This window comes from Ranitomeya variabilis, chromosome 1, assembly GCF_051348905.1.
Source record: "Ranitomeya variabilis isolate aRanVar5 chromosome 1, aRanVar5.hap1, whole genome shotgun sequence".
NCBI classification, from domain to species: Eukaryota; Metazoa; Chordata; class Amphibia; order Anura; family Dendrobatidae; genus Ranitomeya; species Ranitomeya variabilis.
In genome coordinates, this window is record NC_135232.1 from 298158507 (window position 1) to 298175098 (window position 16592).

The 16592-nt window shown below is 45.7% G+C and overlaps 1 protein-coding gene across 2 annotated transcripts in view; it reads right to left on the minus strand.

Moving 5' to 3' along the window:
• Positions 1–16014, minus strand: part of CRYBB2 (crystallin beta B2) — a 42003-nt gene extending 25989 nt beyond the window's left edge. Inside the window, exons 1-2 of one of the 2 annotated variants that reach the window (XM_077280868.1) lie at positions 15898–16014; positions 311–385 (exon numbers count right to left, since the gene is read on the minus strand). In XM_077280868.1, the coding sequence (XP_077136983.1) occupies positions 311–364 (54 nt within the window). In that variant the 5' untranslated portion in view covers positions 365–385; positions 15898–16014. Of the gene's footprint in view, positions 1–310; positions 386–8867; positions 8942–15897 lie in introns of those variants that run through there. The other variant, XM_077280867.1, reaches the window with a different exon arrangement.
• Between the last annotated feature and the right edge of the window lie 578 nt (positions 16015–16592).

Here is a 16592-nt window from a genome sequence, read left to right on the forward strand (position 1 = left end):
ACCCCTTGAAATTATAAAATTTCAAATACCAGCAGTCACTACTAGAGGCAGCTAATGATCTAACTGGATAATGTTTAAAAATTGAAGTCAATAATTAAACCTATCCATTAATCGTCTACATTCCCTCTAATGGTGTATGCAGGCAGCAAGAACGTATCATTTAGGTCTATGCATTATGCAATTACGGTAATTCAAAACACCATAGGTCTGAAAGGTGGACTCTTACTGTAAAGTAACAGGTAAGAAACATGTAACGTGTAAGAGCAAAGGAATGGATTTTTGCAGAGCTACATAGGTTTCCTGCTCATACCTTCGAGCTAGGTTGCTGCTGTTTAGTGGCTGGAGTCTGATGGTCAGATGCCATTTTTACGCTGGTGTTTTGTTCCTGAAAGATACACACAATGAGAGGAGGTTTAGTGATATTCAGTACAAATAAATACAGTCTGGACAATTTCTATTTGGAAGCACAACCATTTTACATACAAGTTTGGAAATCTGCACTAAACTGACCACTGATTACTCAGTGTGTGATGGATTACTCGTTGCAATAATGAATGGCTAGCTTGGCCTTCTCTTGGCTGTGGCAGTGCAGCGTCCCAGGGTCCTGGTCATTGCAGTAATGTCATTCTCCTCTAGGGGGGAGTGATGTTACGTTTAGAGACAATAAAGGAGATCTCACTACCAGGTAACACCAACACACAACACACTTCATACTCCAGTCCACCAGGGGGAGCTATGCTCCTATTTATTAGGGCACTCTTCACAATTAGGTAAAACTGGTGGTCTGGATAGAAAGTTAGGCAGTTGCTGGCTGAGCTTCGGCTCAGGTAGTTGGTCCCTGACAGGGGTGGGATCCTGTCAGAGGCCTAGACAGAAGACCACAGAGCTGTGCCTGCCCCACATGCGGCAGCTTCCAGAAAGAGACACGAACAGAGAACTGTATTGTAAAGCATGAGGAGAAGTCATAGAAAAAGGAGAGGAAACCAGGAGGAGTTCCGCCCTGCAAAGGCTGCCTCCTTCTGAGGCGCAGAAATCCGGTAGCCGGAACACCGAGGGAGCAACAGTCCTTTATGCCTTGCTCCAGAGACCAACAGGACAGCTATTTTCATGTTACCTGCCCGCCCTATACCCAGGAGGCAAGGTGGCACCCACGAGAGGCTGGGGCGTGATAGAGTTCCTGTAAAAAGCCTCACGCCACCGGTCATACGGGTTTGTCCTATCCATCTGGGGGACAGAGAGAGACACAACATCTAGAACATCTACAATAGTTGTGAGGACCTTATGAGAGGCTCAGCAATAAGATACTACAACACCCAGGTGCTAGAGGAAGGCTACTGATTTCCACCTGGATAAGGGGACTCTGGATTTGCCTCCAAACAGGCCGGACTCTGCCTGCCCTGTGATCTGGTGCTATGTACTGTGGATGCTGAAGCCTTCAGTAAAAGGCAAAGAGACTGCAACCTTGTGTCCTCATTCTTCTCTGCGCCTCACACCATCCACCATCTACAATCTGGGAAGCCCTGGGGACATACTTCACCCGTGGGAATGTATACCATCTAGCTGTCATAACATCACCCCAGCGGACCCCTAAGCAGCGTCGGTCACCCTGACCGAATACCACAGGTGGCGTCATGAACATTTCCCCTTTAAAGACCTTCCCCTTTTAATACGGATGTCCCTAGGGCCACGGACCGGATCAGCCACCGTGACATCCCCCTTGAGAACCGAAGGATCCGGTACCGAGTACCCCACTGCCCTAGACGGGGCAATCCAACTTGGCGTCACGAACAGGATCTACTTAAGCCTGAAAATCGGGTCATGTGCGCCTAAGAACCGTGCCAGAATTGTACTTGAACCATGATTTACTAAAGGATTGTGTTTTGCAAAAGACCGCCTAAATTCCCGCCAATGTTGCCGCCATTACAGTGCCATGGGGAGCGCAGGAGAAGAAGGGCGTGTCGTCGTGGGCATGAACAAACTGAGAAGCGCAAAAAGTAATGGCCGCCCAGTCTAAATATCTCTGTACCTTGAGGACGTGTCCATCAGCAGCCGAGATCCGCCTCCTGATCCTTAATGGCGGACAGAGACAAAGAAACAGAAACCGCCCTGGAGAAGAGGAAGGGGCAAGCCACGTGGAAGATGCCATGGCCAGCCATCCGGAACCAGACCGTGGGGTAGAGGCCGAGGACTTTCCCAGCCACCTGGAGGGACACCGCAGCCAGGCATCACCCGTTGGCCCTGACTTCCTGCAGGCCGGCGTGGAGGAGTTAATCAGCCAGCTCCTGCAGATGCGGCTGAGCGCCAAGGCCACATACCAGTCGACGCCTGCAGAGGATCCACCAGCACCGCCTCCAACACCGCTCCCTGCACCGCTTCCAGAGCCGACGCTACCGCCAGTGGAACCGACCAGCACTGAAGACACCGCAGTGGCAGGTAAGGACGCTGACCCTGCCCCGGTGACCGAGGAACTGTTGATAGGCCCCATAACAGCACCACCTCCCCATGGTACCCACTGGCTCCAATGTTTTGAGCCTTGGGACCAGGCCACGGGAATGGAGCAATTCATGAAGGCCCCAATTACACCCACCACCCTGCCGGGAGAGCTATATGCAGAGCGGACAGTGTACCACTGGGTGAATCCCGGACCAGACTTTATGGGGTTCCCTGGGGCAGAAAAACAGAAAGGAGAAACTGTGGAAATCTTAAGTTGTGAGGACTACCAGGCCCAGCTTGCCCGCAAGAGGGAGGAAATGGAGGAAAAACATCAGGCCCAATGCAGAGCCTTTGACAAACGAGATCTACAGGTCAAAGCCCAGGCCCGCAAGGACCGCACTGCTAACCAGGCCCCGCGTAAGCAGGGCACAGTCATAGCCTTTAAGTTGTAAGGAGGTTGGGGTTTCATCAAAGAGCAGGGACTCTATGCAGAGTTCTTTGTGAACCGGAGGGACGTAGAATCTCATCTCTGGGAAGGACATCCAGATAGAGACTTGTATCCAGGAGATAGTGTCACCTACACCAGGCACTTTGGTGAATAAGAATGGCTTGCCCTGAATGTGCACAAGCAAAGAGACTCTGTGACATACCACACTAAAATCCCTGCTATGCCATCTCCTGTCACAACAGCGCCACCTTGTGTTAAGACAGCTGCCACTACAACCACTACTACCGTCACTCCTACCTGCATCTTTACTAGGACCACCGTGTGTACTGTTACCACTACAGAAACTGCGGTAACTACTGAACCCACTCCAACGGTAACCTGTGCCAAGGTTACTCCAGAACAGAACTCAGTGGGCACTCAGACCCCCATCTGGAGTGAGGGAGCCCCATATGTAGCACCTGGTACCCGCCGGTATCCAAGAGGACTGCCCCCACCAGTGCTACCGCCAGAACTGTTTCAGTAATCTAGAAATCTGAACATGGAAGGTAAATAGTTAACAGTTCATCCTTTGCTGCTACTTTCAAGTTTGAACCCGTCCAGGGTTATTTCTTAAAGGGGTTCCATGTTTAAAGGAATCCTCAGTTTGCACAAGATAATCGTTGCCTTAAAGACATTTTGAATCATGGACGGTGAATGATTCACAAACTGTCCTTGTAAATAGTTGGCACCTTCTTAAGGGTACTTTCTACTGGTTTTACAAAGGAGGCTTTTACAGAGACTGCCTCCATTGGAGACTACTACTAATCTTGTTGTAGGAATTGCTTTGTTTTTCAGACCTGAAGAAAAACCCGTTGGTGTGGCAGAATTCCGGGTCAGGATACAAGCCTTGTAGCCTGCCCAAGACCAACGTTGGGGGTTCGTCACAGGTCCATCGCTTCACGTCACCTTTATTGCTAAACTGACTTGAATATTGATGATGTGATTGATATGTTGCACTACCTCAGAAAAGACTTGAGTTTGCCCTTAAAGGGAATATTTATTTGTTGCACTTTGCCTAAAAGTGATAATGTTTGAAAGTATTGAGTAGTTAGATAGAATCGTGTTTTACATAGTCGATAGAATGTAGTTAACAATATAGAGTTAAAAGTTAGATAGTCTGAAATGATGTACTTGTGAATAAATTGACAGAAAATGCAGTGAGCCCGTGGGAGTTGATAGACTGATCTGCAATTGAATAAAGTGGACCCGTGGGGGTTAAAAAGACTGCACTTAGAGAAAAATAATTGTTTTGCACCTGAATAAAAATAAAATGTTTGCCTTTGCACTTAACAGATAGCATACCCATATGGGTAATTACATTCCATAGTTAGTTAATATATCTGTTGCTAGGATGTTCTATTTCTAAAAGCAGGCCGGCAATGTAAATATGTTTTTGTTTGCAACGTTCAAGTGTCCTCACTTCCCATAAAGGGAAGCACAGTTATATCAATTTGTTTTATAGCATTTTAAAAATGTGCATGTCTTTTTGCTAATGTATTGTTGTTTCCTTTTCCCAGTCCCGGAGTACTGGATTTAACGGGGGGGGGGGGGGAGTGCAGCAACCCAGGGTCCTGGTCGTTGCAGTAATGTCATTCTCCTCTAGGGGGAGTGATGTTATGTTTGGAGACAATAAAGGAAATCTCACTACCAGGTAACACCAACACACAACGCACTTCATACTCCAGTCCACCAGGGGGAGCTATGCTCCTATTTATTAGGGCACTCTTCACAATTAGGTAAAACTGGTGGTCTGGATAGAAACTTAGGCAGATGCTGACTGAGCTTCGCTCAAGGCAGTTGCTGGCTGAGCTTCGGCTCAGGTAGTTGGTCCCTGACAGGGGTGGGATCGTGTCAGAGGCCTAGACATAAGGCCATGAAGCTGCGCCTGCCCCACATGCGGCAGCTTTCAGAAAGAGACACGAACAGAAAACTGTATTGTAAAGCGTGAAGAGAAGTCATAGAAAAAGGAGAGGAAACCAGGAGGAGTTCTGCCCTGCAAAGGCTGCCTCCTTCTAAGGCGCAGAAATCCGGTAGCCGGAACACCGAGGGAGCAACAGTCCTTTATGCCTTGCTCCAGAGACTGTCAGGACAGCTATTTTCACGTTACCTGCCCGCCCTATACCCAGGAGGCAAGGTGGCACCCACAAGAGGCTGGGGCGTGATAGAGTTCCTGTAAAAAGCCTCATGCCACCGGTCATACGGGTTTGTCCTATCCATCTGGGGGACAGAGAGAGACACAACATCTAGAACATCTACAATAGTTGTGAGGACCTTATGAGAGGCTCAGCAATAAGATACTACAACACCCAGGTGCTAGAGGAAGGCTACTGATTTCCACCTGGATAAGGGGACTCTGGATTTGCCTCCAAACCGGCTGGACTCTGCCTGCCCTGTGATCTGGTGCTCTGGACTGTGGATGCTGAAGCCTTCAGTAAAAGGTAAAGAGACTGCAACCTTGTGTTCTTGTTCTTCACTGCGCCTCACACCATCCACCATCTACACTCTGGGAAGTCCTGGGGACATACTTCACCTGTGGGAAGGTATACCATCTAGCTGTCATAACATCACCCCAGCGGACCCCTAAGCAGCGTCGGTCACCCTGATCGAATACCACAGGTGGCGTCACGAACATTTCCCCTTTAAAGACCTTCCCCTTTTAATACGGACGTCCCTAGGGCCACGGACCGGGTCAGCCACCGTGGCATCCCCCTTGAGAACCGAAGGACCCAGTACCAAGTACCCCACTGCCCTAGACGGGGCGATCCAGCTATACTTTAAAACCCTATACAATAGATAAAATTGATTTCATTAAGAATTTTATTTCTAAAGGAAGTCAGATATCCGCTATAAACTAATATCATAGCCTGGACTAGGCCTGTGACCACAACCAGAAACCTAAAAATGTTTGATTTTTAAAGGGAAACAGTCAGCAGGATTGTGCACAGTAACCTACACACAGTGTCAGGTCGGCGCCGTTATACTGATTAACATTATACCTTGGTTGATGAAATCCGTCTTGTAGTTGTTTCTTAATCTTAATCTTAATCTTTATGTTCAGTTTTGTATTAATGAGATTTTCGCGCCCTAAGGCGGGGTTCATGTATGTGGTGCTCTGATTATGAAGAAAAACGTATTATCGCCACACTAACCATGCGATTATCCTGAATAGCAGGTGCCACAACTGGCACCTGCCTGCAGAAGTGTTTTTTGTCTCATTCTTCAGTATGTTAGGTATTCATTATGCAAACTAGGGGGCAGGTCAGTGAGGGATCAGTAACCCGTCAGCAGTCTGCATTATGAATATATAATCAGAGCACATACACCGACCCTGCCTTATGGCACGAGAATCTCATTAACACAGAAAATAAAGGTTAAAGAACAACCATAAAACAGATTTCACCAACCAAGGCATCATTATAATCAGTATAACGGTGCCGGCCTGATACTGTCTGTAGGTTACTGTACACAATCCTGCTGAATCCCTGCTGGTTCCCTTTCAAGGGAATTTGCAACCAAGTGTTTGCTATCCCACCTCAGAGCAGCATAGCATAGTGGCAGAGACCCTGATTCCAGTGATGTGTCACTTACCGAGCTACTTAATGTAATTTTGCTAAAGTCACTGTTTTATCAGCAGGATATTATCACTGGAGGACTAGTAAACCTGCTGCCATGTAGTCCTCCATATTCATGAGCTTTCTATAACCTTGTCCTCACTACTGATTGGTAGGTCTCTGTGTACACTGTACATGAGCAGAAATCTCCCTATTGGTTTTGTGGGTGGGGTTATACACAGCTCAGCATTCAGAGCACTGATAGATCATCAGCAGATCATCAGATTTTATCAAAATAACATAAAGCAGCTCAGTAAGTGATACATCGCTGGAATCAAGGTATCTGCACCTATATTGTGCTGCTCTCAGATGGAGGAGCAAAAACCTTTTGGCAGTTTCCCTATAAAGTGTCTACAACACACTATTTATTTTTATCTCTTTTTAAATAGTAGCCAACATTTTTAATCCATCATCAATGATTGCAAACAATGCAACTTAATAAATGACTAACACAAGGGTGAAACCCATGTTTACCTTTCCGTCTATGCACATGTCCATACTAGTTATTAGCAAACATAGTTTATTACAAAATCCGAACCTCACACAATAATAATAAGTAAATACATTGTATCTCTTATGTCTGTTTAAAATATAAAAGATTTACTAACAAAATAGCCAGTACATTGCAGAGGAAGAAGAGGTAGGTCTGACAATATACGGTTAATCTAGCTCTAATATAGGTTACTCACTTCAGTGTCATGTAAATGCTGCATTCACTGCCATCCAAACAGGAGTAGTCATTCTGATCATTCTCTATTATGATCTTTAACTTTTAATTTACTACCACAACTCTGAAAATACTATGCTATAAGAAGATTAGTGTTCAATGATCACAACAAAACTACACCATTAAAACCAGTCTAAGCAATAGATAAAGCATAAAAGTCCTCAAAATGTTCTACACAGCTACAGAAAATAAGCCTTTCTAGAAAATATGTGTGTATGTGTGTATATATATATGTGTGTGTGTATGTGCGTATGTATATGTGCATGTGTGTCTGTATGTCTGTGTATGTGTGAAAATGTGTTTGTATATGTGTGTGTATGTGTATATGTGTCTATGTGTATATGTGTGTGTATGTGTATATGTGTCTATGTGTGTATGTACAGTATAGGTGCATGTGTGTCTGTATATGTGCGTGTATGTGTATGTGCAAGGGTGTAGGTGTGTAGGTGTATCTGTGCATGTGTATATGTGTGTGTGTGTGTGTATGTGTCTATGTGTATGTGTGTGTATATGCCTGTGTATGTGTGTGTGTGTGTATGCATGTGTGTATGTGTGTGTGTGCATGTGTGTATGTGTGTGTGTATGTTCTTATGTGTATGTGCATGTGTATGTTCATATGCGTATGTGCATGTGTGTGCCCACATGCCTGTACGATATCAACATATTGATCATTATGATGTTTTCAGTTAATTAAACATAACATGCAAATTATTACCACTATAATTATTTATAACAATATCATAATTTATCACATACAACTGTTCATATTATAAACTGAATATTAATTGTTTTAATTGTTTATATTCACTAATATAACTTTAACAAATTATTTCATGACTATTGTATAACTATTCTTCCACCATCTGCATAAGGGAGGTCATAACACAGCTCCCTGACTATGAGAACATAATCCACCTTGTACAATTTGCCTCATCTTATACATGTATGGGCATAAGATGCTTTAATCTACCTTTTAGCCACCAGTTATATTCAATTTCTTTGCATAGTGATTGTCTTAGGCCGGGGTCACACTACCATAGAATACGGACGAGTGCTATGCAAGAAATCATTGCATAGCACTCGGACCAATGTTAATCTATGGGGCAGCTCACATCGCCGTTTTTTTTTTCTCGGGCATATTCTGTGTGCGAGTGAAATCACAGCATGCCGCGATTGTACGCGTATATTGGCCGAGTCTCGCCAATGTAAGTCTATGGGTGCAAGAAAAAATCGGACACCACAAGGACCATCAGTGTGACTTGCGACAAATGCGCACACATTTTCCTCATTTCAGCCCATTGAGCCATTAAATTCAATGGGGAAAAGCAGTGAGAAATGTAAAGCCGTACGCATGTCATAACGATGTCATACGGATTTATAGGTGCGAGAAAATCGCATCATCGCATTGCAAACGCATTACACACTGATGGCCATACGGAGAACACTTGTGCGACTCTCGGCAGGGAGACTCGGACTGATTTTTCATACGTTAAGTGTGAGCCCGGCCTTAGGCAGAATATGTCAGAATGTGCAAAAATGCTCTGAGAAGGGAGTGGGAATTATTAATTGAAGCCCATTTGCATGAACCCATGAATGCAGTAGGTCTTACCCGTATGCCAGTACCCGCTTGTTCCAGTAAAGGGCCTACAGCTCCTGATTACATTTATACTGGAAGGGGGCAGGAGAATGGTGCCAAGACTATTTACAAAATAGTTCCAGCGTGATGCAAAGCGATAATGCTGGATTACTGCTCTGATGAAAACCCTACTCTGCTGATGCACAGCCTGCATTGTTTTAAGAAGCAGAGTTGGGGAATTATTTCATTAGCTGTCACATTTGGCTGGCCCGGCATTGTTTGGTCTGTTGGTGGGGAGATTTGAACTTTGCATGCATCAGCCTTCTGAATGCCAAGACCAGGAATATCTCATGTGAACAATTATACGAGCCAGCCAGTCCAGCTTCAGGGCTTTCACAGCCAATGGTCCTGTCCTGTATAACAACCTATACCTAGCACAGCTCAGGAATCCAAGTCAAACTATCTCAGTGGATCACTGCCATTCATATTTTTCCCACAATCGTAGATTTAGAGCATGTTAATAACAATACACAGAGTAATGACTGAAAAAACACTTAAAAAAGAGATAGAGAATGCCTGAAATATATAAAGGCACAATACTACATTTACAAATAAAAGCATTGGTATAGAAGTCTGTGTGCTGTGATACCATAAGCCATATTTCTTAACAAGCCACAAGCCTTGAAAACTGGCCTAATTCTATTGATAGATATGCTCCTTTGACTTTTACATTTCCCATTGGCAGTGGAAAATTAAGAACAAAAACATAGGTAGGGTATATGATAGGGCTACAGAGGTGAGGTAGAGTAGACTGCAAATTGGCCAACACGAGGTCCCAAACAGGAGCACCAACGTAAGAGAATATTGCAAAAATGCCAAATGCTACACAATAGTGACATTGTCGATGGTTGTGGCCAAGTATAATTGACTCTGAGGACAGACTTTGAGGGTGCCATCTAAATGTTTATTTTAGGAAGGAAAAAAAACTTTACAAACCTTAAGCGATGTAGAAGTGTGTGGACCTGTTGAACATTTAAAACTCACATGATGAAATATTTACAAATAATCGGAGGATAGGTCATTGAGTAAAAGAACCTGTCCCATCACTTTAAGACAATACTGCAAAACAGTGCTCAGTTACTGCTGGCATACAGGGGAAAGAGCGCAGCTTATGTGTCCCCACCACTAAGGAGTCTCCAATTCCTGATGCTCGTATGATGACCATTTGTGATAATTTGACCATATCAGTAGTTTGTTTCTATTTTTTTCAGTACGTCACAGATGTTGCATCCCTACGCTAGGGCTAAAGGACAACTTTGGCTGTGATTTCTGCCGTACAGCGCAAGATTGGTAAGTGTCGCTGCAAGTGAATAGGCTGGGGTCTCATTAGGATCCCAAGGATATGGCGACAAGCAAGTCACAAAATCTCCAACCCCGTCAGATCGTTTGCCACTTGATTGTCTAGGTCACAGTAACACCAATGTCGCAGCAACAACTAGCAAACTTTGGCCGACATGTACGCCATAGCCTTAATCTACTTTTTAGATAGATAGATATGAGACAGATAGATAGATAGATAGATAGATAGATAGATAGATAGATAGATAGATAGATAGATAGATAGATAGATGTGAGATAGATAGATATGAGACAGATAGTTAGATATGAAATAGATATGGGATAGATAGATAGATAGATAGATAGATAGATAGATAGATAGATAGATAGATAGATAGATAGATAGATAGAAAGATAGATAGATAGATAGATAGGATATTGAAAGAGAAAAAAACATTTACAAAAGCAGGTGGTTATTCACATCCTAAGAAAACGGACATGGTAGAAAATGAATTCTTATGTGATGGTTTTTTTTCAAGTAGGACCAACAAAAGGAACAGAAGAATTTCACGGAGAAGTAGAATAGGAGGGAGAACACACCATTGTGGACAGAAAAGAGAAGAAGTTAAAAAGCCAAATGAATCCTGTGAGACAAACAACACAGAAGAGAAGAGATTAGATTTAGTGGTAAATCTTTCATCAAAATTTTTAACTAGTGATGAAATTAAGGTGTTAGTGCAGCGCCCCCACTGCCGCAGGGCCGAGGGGTACCCGGTACCGGGCCTCTGAGTCTCTGCTCTGGGGTTGTCACGGTGGCTAGACCCGGTCCGTGACCCTGCTGAGGGGCGCCCAATGAAAGGTGTGGATGGTGGTGGTAGTGCGGTGCAGTAAATAACGAGGACACCAGGTTGCAGTCTCTTTAACTCTTTACTGAAGGCTTCAGGGTCCTCAATCCGGAATACGGTTAACTGGGCTGCGCAAGCCTGGTCGGTCCGATGGCACATCCAGAGTTCCCTTTGCAGGTGGAAATCTGTGCCTACCCTCTAGCGCTTGTGTGTTGTAGTCCTTCCCTGCTGAGCACCACGGGATAGTCCTCACAACTGTTGTGTCTGTTTCTCGTGTTCCCTCACAACTCGATTCTGATGTTCTTCCACGTCCCCCAGATCTTATGGTTAGGACGCACCCGTATGACGGGGAGGCTCGGAGCTCTTCCGGGACTCTAGCGTCGCCCCACTCCTGTTGTTACCCCCCTGTGTCTTCCTAGGTCAATTGGGTGAGACAGCCCGCCTATAACTGACTGTCCTGCCTGTTGTGAATTCTATTTTTGGGCTCCCTCTAGTGGTCACAAGCGGTACTGTGTAGTGTTGTCTTTCTGCAGGTTGGCTGCATCAGCTGGTTCGTTATCCTTGGTTGGTTTCCTATTTAGCTCACCTGGAGACTCAGTTCCTTGCCTGCTATCAATCTATTCAGTGCTCTTCAGATTCCTTGTGGCTACCTTGCTCCCAGTCTCTCCAAGACAAGCTAAGTTTTTGTTTGATCATTTTCTGATTATCAGTGTCATTATGTTTTTAGTCCAGCTCGCTAAAATGTGATTTCCTCGCTTGCTGGTTGCTCTAGGGGACTGAGTTTCTCCCCCCACACCGTTAGTTGGTGTGGGGGTTCTTGAAATCTCAGAGTGGATATTTTGTAAGGATTTTTTACTGACCGCATAGATTCCCTTTTCTATTTTCTGCTATCTAGTATTAGTGGGCCTCATTTGCTGAATCTGCTTTCACCCCTGTGTATGTGCCTTCCTCTTACCTCACCGTTATTATCTGTTGGGGGCTTCTATATCTTTGGGGATTATTTCTCTGGAGGCAAGAGAGGTCTTTCTTTCTCTCTAGGGGTAGTTAGTTCCTCAGGCTGGCTCGAGACGTCTAGGATTTTTAGGCACGTTCACCGGCTACTTCTAGTGTGTTTGGATAGTTTCAGATTTGCGGTCAGTCCAGTTTGCCACCTCCCTAGAGCTTGTCCTATGTTTGTTACTTAGCTGGAGTAATTTGTGATCCTCAACCACTAAGGATCATAACACCTGCCGTAGGTTTGAAGTTTGGCTTGGAGCTCTATACTTCCTCGGCGTTCCGGCCACCGGTTATGCGCCTCAATAGGATGTTGCCTCGTCTTACAGCACGACTCCTACTGGTATTCTCCTTGTTGCGTTGATCTCGTTTCTCACTCAGCACAATATACCTCGCTTCTTATCCTTTCTTGGGGTACCGCCGCTATATCGTGCAGGCGCGGTCCCGTAACGTTCTCTCTGTTTGCTAGGCCTCTGTCAGGATCCCACCCCTGACAGGGACCCCTCCAAATCTTCCCCTACAACACCCTCTGCCACAAGGTGTTGCCTGGTTCCAACCCAGTCAGCTTTCTCTCCTAACTTCCTGCCTAACCCCCAGTTTTACCAGATTGTGAGGAGTGGCCTAATAAATAGAACCCTTAGCTCCCCCTGGAGGCCAGACTGTGAAATGTATTGGTGTCTGTGATACCTGGTCAGATGAACTCCTTCAGTGCCATCAGAAGTACCATAGCCCCCCTTAGCGGCGGAGCAACAGTACTGCAACGACCAGGACTCTGGGGCACTGCATTAGAAAAGGGCTTTTCTTTTAGTCCAAATACACATGTGAATTGTTTTAAACTAGAGACAGAATTATTTAATTTTTTTAGAACTATTAAAGTATTGGTACTCAAGGGATATACCAAAGAGTCAGGAAGTGTTGTCTTCAGATAAATCTATGTTGAAATTACAACAATTTGCATTAACAAGTCCTAATGATTTTGTTCCTATTGTGGATGTGTGAGGGAGTGCCAGGGCCATAGTCGTGGCTGAGGTAAACGGCCCCAACGCGCCCTGGTCTCCCATCACATGCAGTTCACAGTTCTCTGTCAGCATACTTGTTGCTTCATGCTCCACTTCATCAGGGCTTCCTCTGGACACTAGTTCACAAACAGAGACACAGTCCATTTCCAACTTTAAACAAGTAACTTTACTGTTGTCTGTTCTCAGCCCGTTGAAATCAATTACAGCATGCACTTCGGGTACCACACAGTTTGCCTCAGTCACTTTTCCTATGCTTTCCCTGTCCTCCTTCAGCATGTACCCGGGTCCTCCCATCCCGTTCGGCATCACTGTATCCTCTTTGTCTAGCTTCACCACACTCAGATACTCTCCTGTCCGCTTCACCCCAGACAAAAGGGAAGGGCACCTGTCCACATAGCAAGCTGCCACATGATGAGCGACCTCTGTTGCTGTACTGCTGTTAGCTGTCTCGCTACCATCTGCGCTGTTATAATCTGTGCTGCTGTAATCTGTGCTGCCATCTGTGGCCCTCAGGCCCTGAACAGCTGGGCTCCTGTCTTAAAAATGTTACAGGGCTGACTGCCCTGTCAGGGCTCTGTGAGCAGGTAGGAAGATGCAGTAACAGGTCGGAGGCAGAGCAAGTGTTAGTGTGGGGTTTAATTTAACAGGTATACTCCTCGCAGGGAGAAAACAGATAAAACAGTATAAAGAAACACAGGGGACGTAACTCAGGGGAAGCGGGTGTGAAGCATAGGGTAGGAAGTTCAAGGGTAGCAAACTTATCAGTCTCATGACTTCAGAATGCGGTTAGTTCAGGATGTGGACGTTGGCGCCAAAGCAGTGGTGCATAAGGGGTCCAGTATGGTCCTGCAAGAGATGGCATACAGGATCCTGGCGGCAGCGGTGATTCCTCGTGGTCCAGTGTAGTCCTGGAAAAGATGACGTCTTGGCTCCTGGCAGCGATGGTGATTCCTTGTGGTCCGGTCGGTGATCAGTGTGTCAGGAAATGATGAGCCAGACAGAGCACAGTCTTTCCCATCGTCAGCGTACAGGGACAACGAGCAACTCGATTCAGGTACAAAGGGAAACCACTCACAGTGGGTGTCCCAATTCTCCCATCGGTGCGTGTGCAGGCTTATGTCCTGACTGGGCTGCACCTGTGTTGTTTCTATTTTAACCACATGGGTCCACTGCATACTGTTAGTGCATTTGTTTGGAGGCCTAGGCAGGTAAGAACCTCTGCCTTGTTTTGCTGTTTTTTCTAATTTTTGGAGGATCTCTGAATCCTCTTTTTGTGCTTTTGCTGTTTAGAGTGAGGACTAGTGTTGAGCGATACCGTCCGATACTTGAAAGTATCGGTATCGGAAAGTATCGGCCGATACCGGCAAAGTATCGGATCCAATCCGATACCGATACCCGATACCAATACAAGTCAATGGGACTCAGGTATCGGACGGTATTCCTGATGGTTCCCAGGGTCTGAAGGAGAGGAAACTCTCCTTCAGGCCCTGGGAACCATATAAATGTGTAAAAGAAAGAATTAAAATAAAAAATATCGCTATACTCACCTGTCCGACGCAGCCGGGACCTCAGCGAGGGAACCGGCAGCGTTGTTTGTTTAAAATTCGCGCTATTACTTGGTTACGTGAATTCCCGGCTTGTGATTGGTCAGGTCGGCCATGTTGCCGGGACGCGGACCAATCACAGCAAGCCGTGACGAAATTACGTCACGGCTTGCTGTGATTGGTCCGCGTCCCGGCAATATGGCCGCCCTGACCAATCACAAGCCGTGACGTCACGGGAGGCTGGACACGCGCTCATTTTAAAATGGGCGCGTGTCCAGCCTCCCGTGACGTCACGGCTTGTGATTGGTTGCGCCGCGGTCAACCAATCACAAGCCGGGAGGCTGGACGCGCTCATTTTAAAATGGGCGCGTGTCCAGCCTCCCGTGACGTCACGGCTTGTGATTGGTCAGGGCGGCCATATTGCCGGGACGCGGACCAATCACAGCAAGCCGTGACGTAATTTCATCACGGCTTGCTGTGATTGGTCCGCGTCCCGGCAACATGGCCGACCTGACCAATCACAAGCCGGGAATTCACGTAACCAAGTAATAGCGCGAATTTTAAACAAACAACGCTGCCGGTTCCCTCGCTGAAGTCCCGGCTGCGTCGGAGAGGTGAGTATAGCGATATTTTTTATTTTAATTCTCTCTTTTACACATTTTAACATTAATGTTGTTGCGATACCCGATACCCGATACCACAAGAGTATCGGAATCCCGGTATCGGAATTCCGATACAGCAAGTATCGGCCGATACCCGATACTTGCAGCATCGGAATGCTCAACACTAGTGAGGACCCTTGACGTGGGTTATGAGCTTGCGTATTTTGGCCAGAATATAAACTAATACCTCACATATTATTTTTTTAATGTGTTTTTTGCACTTTTTTTCGGGGTGCAGTTGGGCCCATTTTCTGCTTGTAAACTGTGGTGCCTGTGCACATGGGGTGCATTTGGATAGCGCTGGGCAGGCCCGCCTGATCTAATAGAAGGGTGTCACTACTAGGCCTGCCTGGATGCTGTGCATCTCCATAGTGTGAACAGCGCCACATACAAGTTTTTATGTGCAGCAATGTGCCAAGCAGCCACCCCCTCCATTAGTTTGGTAGCTGGTAAGTGGCTGCCTCATCGGTTATGCTGCACCTGTGTTGTTTCTATTTTAACCACATGGGTCCACTGCATCCTGTTAGTGCATTTGTTTGGAGGCCTAGGCAGGTAAGAACCTCTGCCTTGTTTTGCTGTTTTTTCTAATTTTTGGAGGATCTCTGAATCCTCTTTTTGTGCTTTTGCTGTTTAGAGACCTGACTGGGCATCCTATCACTCACGGTCAGCGATGTCAGCGGAGACGAGGTACGATGTTGTCGGCAGTATCTGTTAACAGCTTTTAGCCTCTGCTGGTTTTTGCCCGCTCTGGCAGTTGGCACCCCGCAGAAGCCCTGACACTGCCCTCCTGCGCGATGCACGTTCCCACAGCAACTAACTGATTTGCTGCGCGCTGTGGCCCTTTTATCTTAGCCACGCCCCCTACTCCTAGGTGCAGAGGTTGGTCCGGGGCTTTAAGCTTTCTCACGTGAAACCTGGGTTACAGCCCCGACAGTTCCCTGGCCCAACTGACAAAAGTGCCATATATCAAATAAAGAAAACGGGAAGTTATATGCCATAAAAAATCAAGAGTTTGTTGAAGTATATTAAAAATGACATAATCATATAATTAAAATGGGGACAAAAGTACAAAAGAGTACGCCGCAAAAAGGAAACAGTGCCAAAAAGGTATATGTATGCTAATTGCACAAAGGATCCCAAAATATGTTGGTACAATTCAGAGACAAAAAGTCAGAAAAACATGGCAAATATTATAGCACGTGCATTCATTAATTGTGAGGAACCAAATGCTTCCAAGTAACCGTGCACCCTATGTTTGCCAAGTGAGCAATGCACATATATATTATATTCATACACATCTTTGCAATTTAAAGCAATGAAAGGGTGGGATCAGTGTGCTACTATCCACTAGCCCATG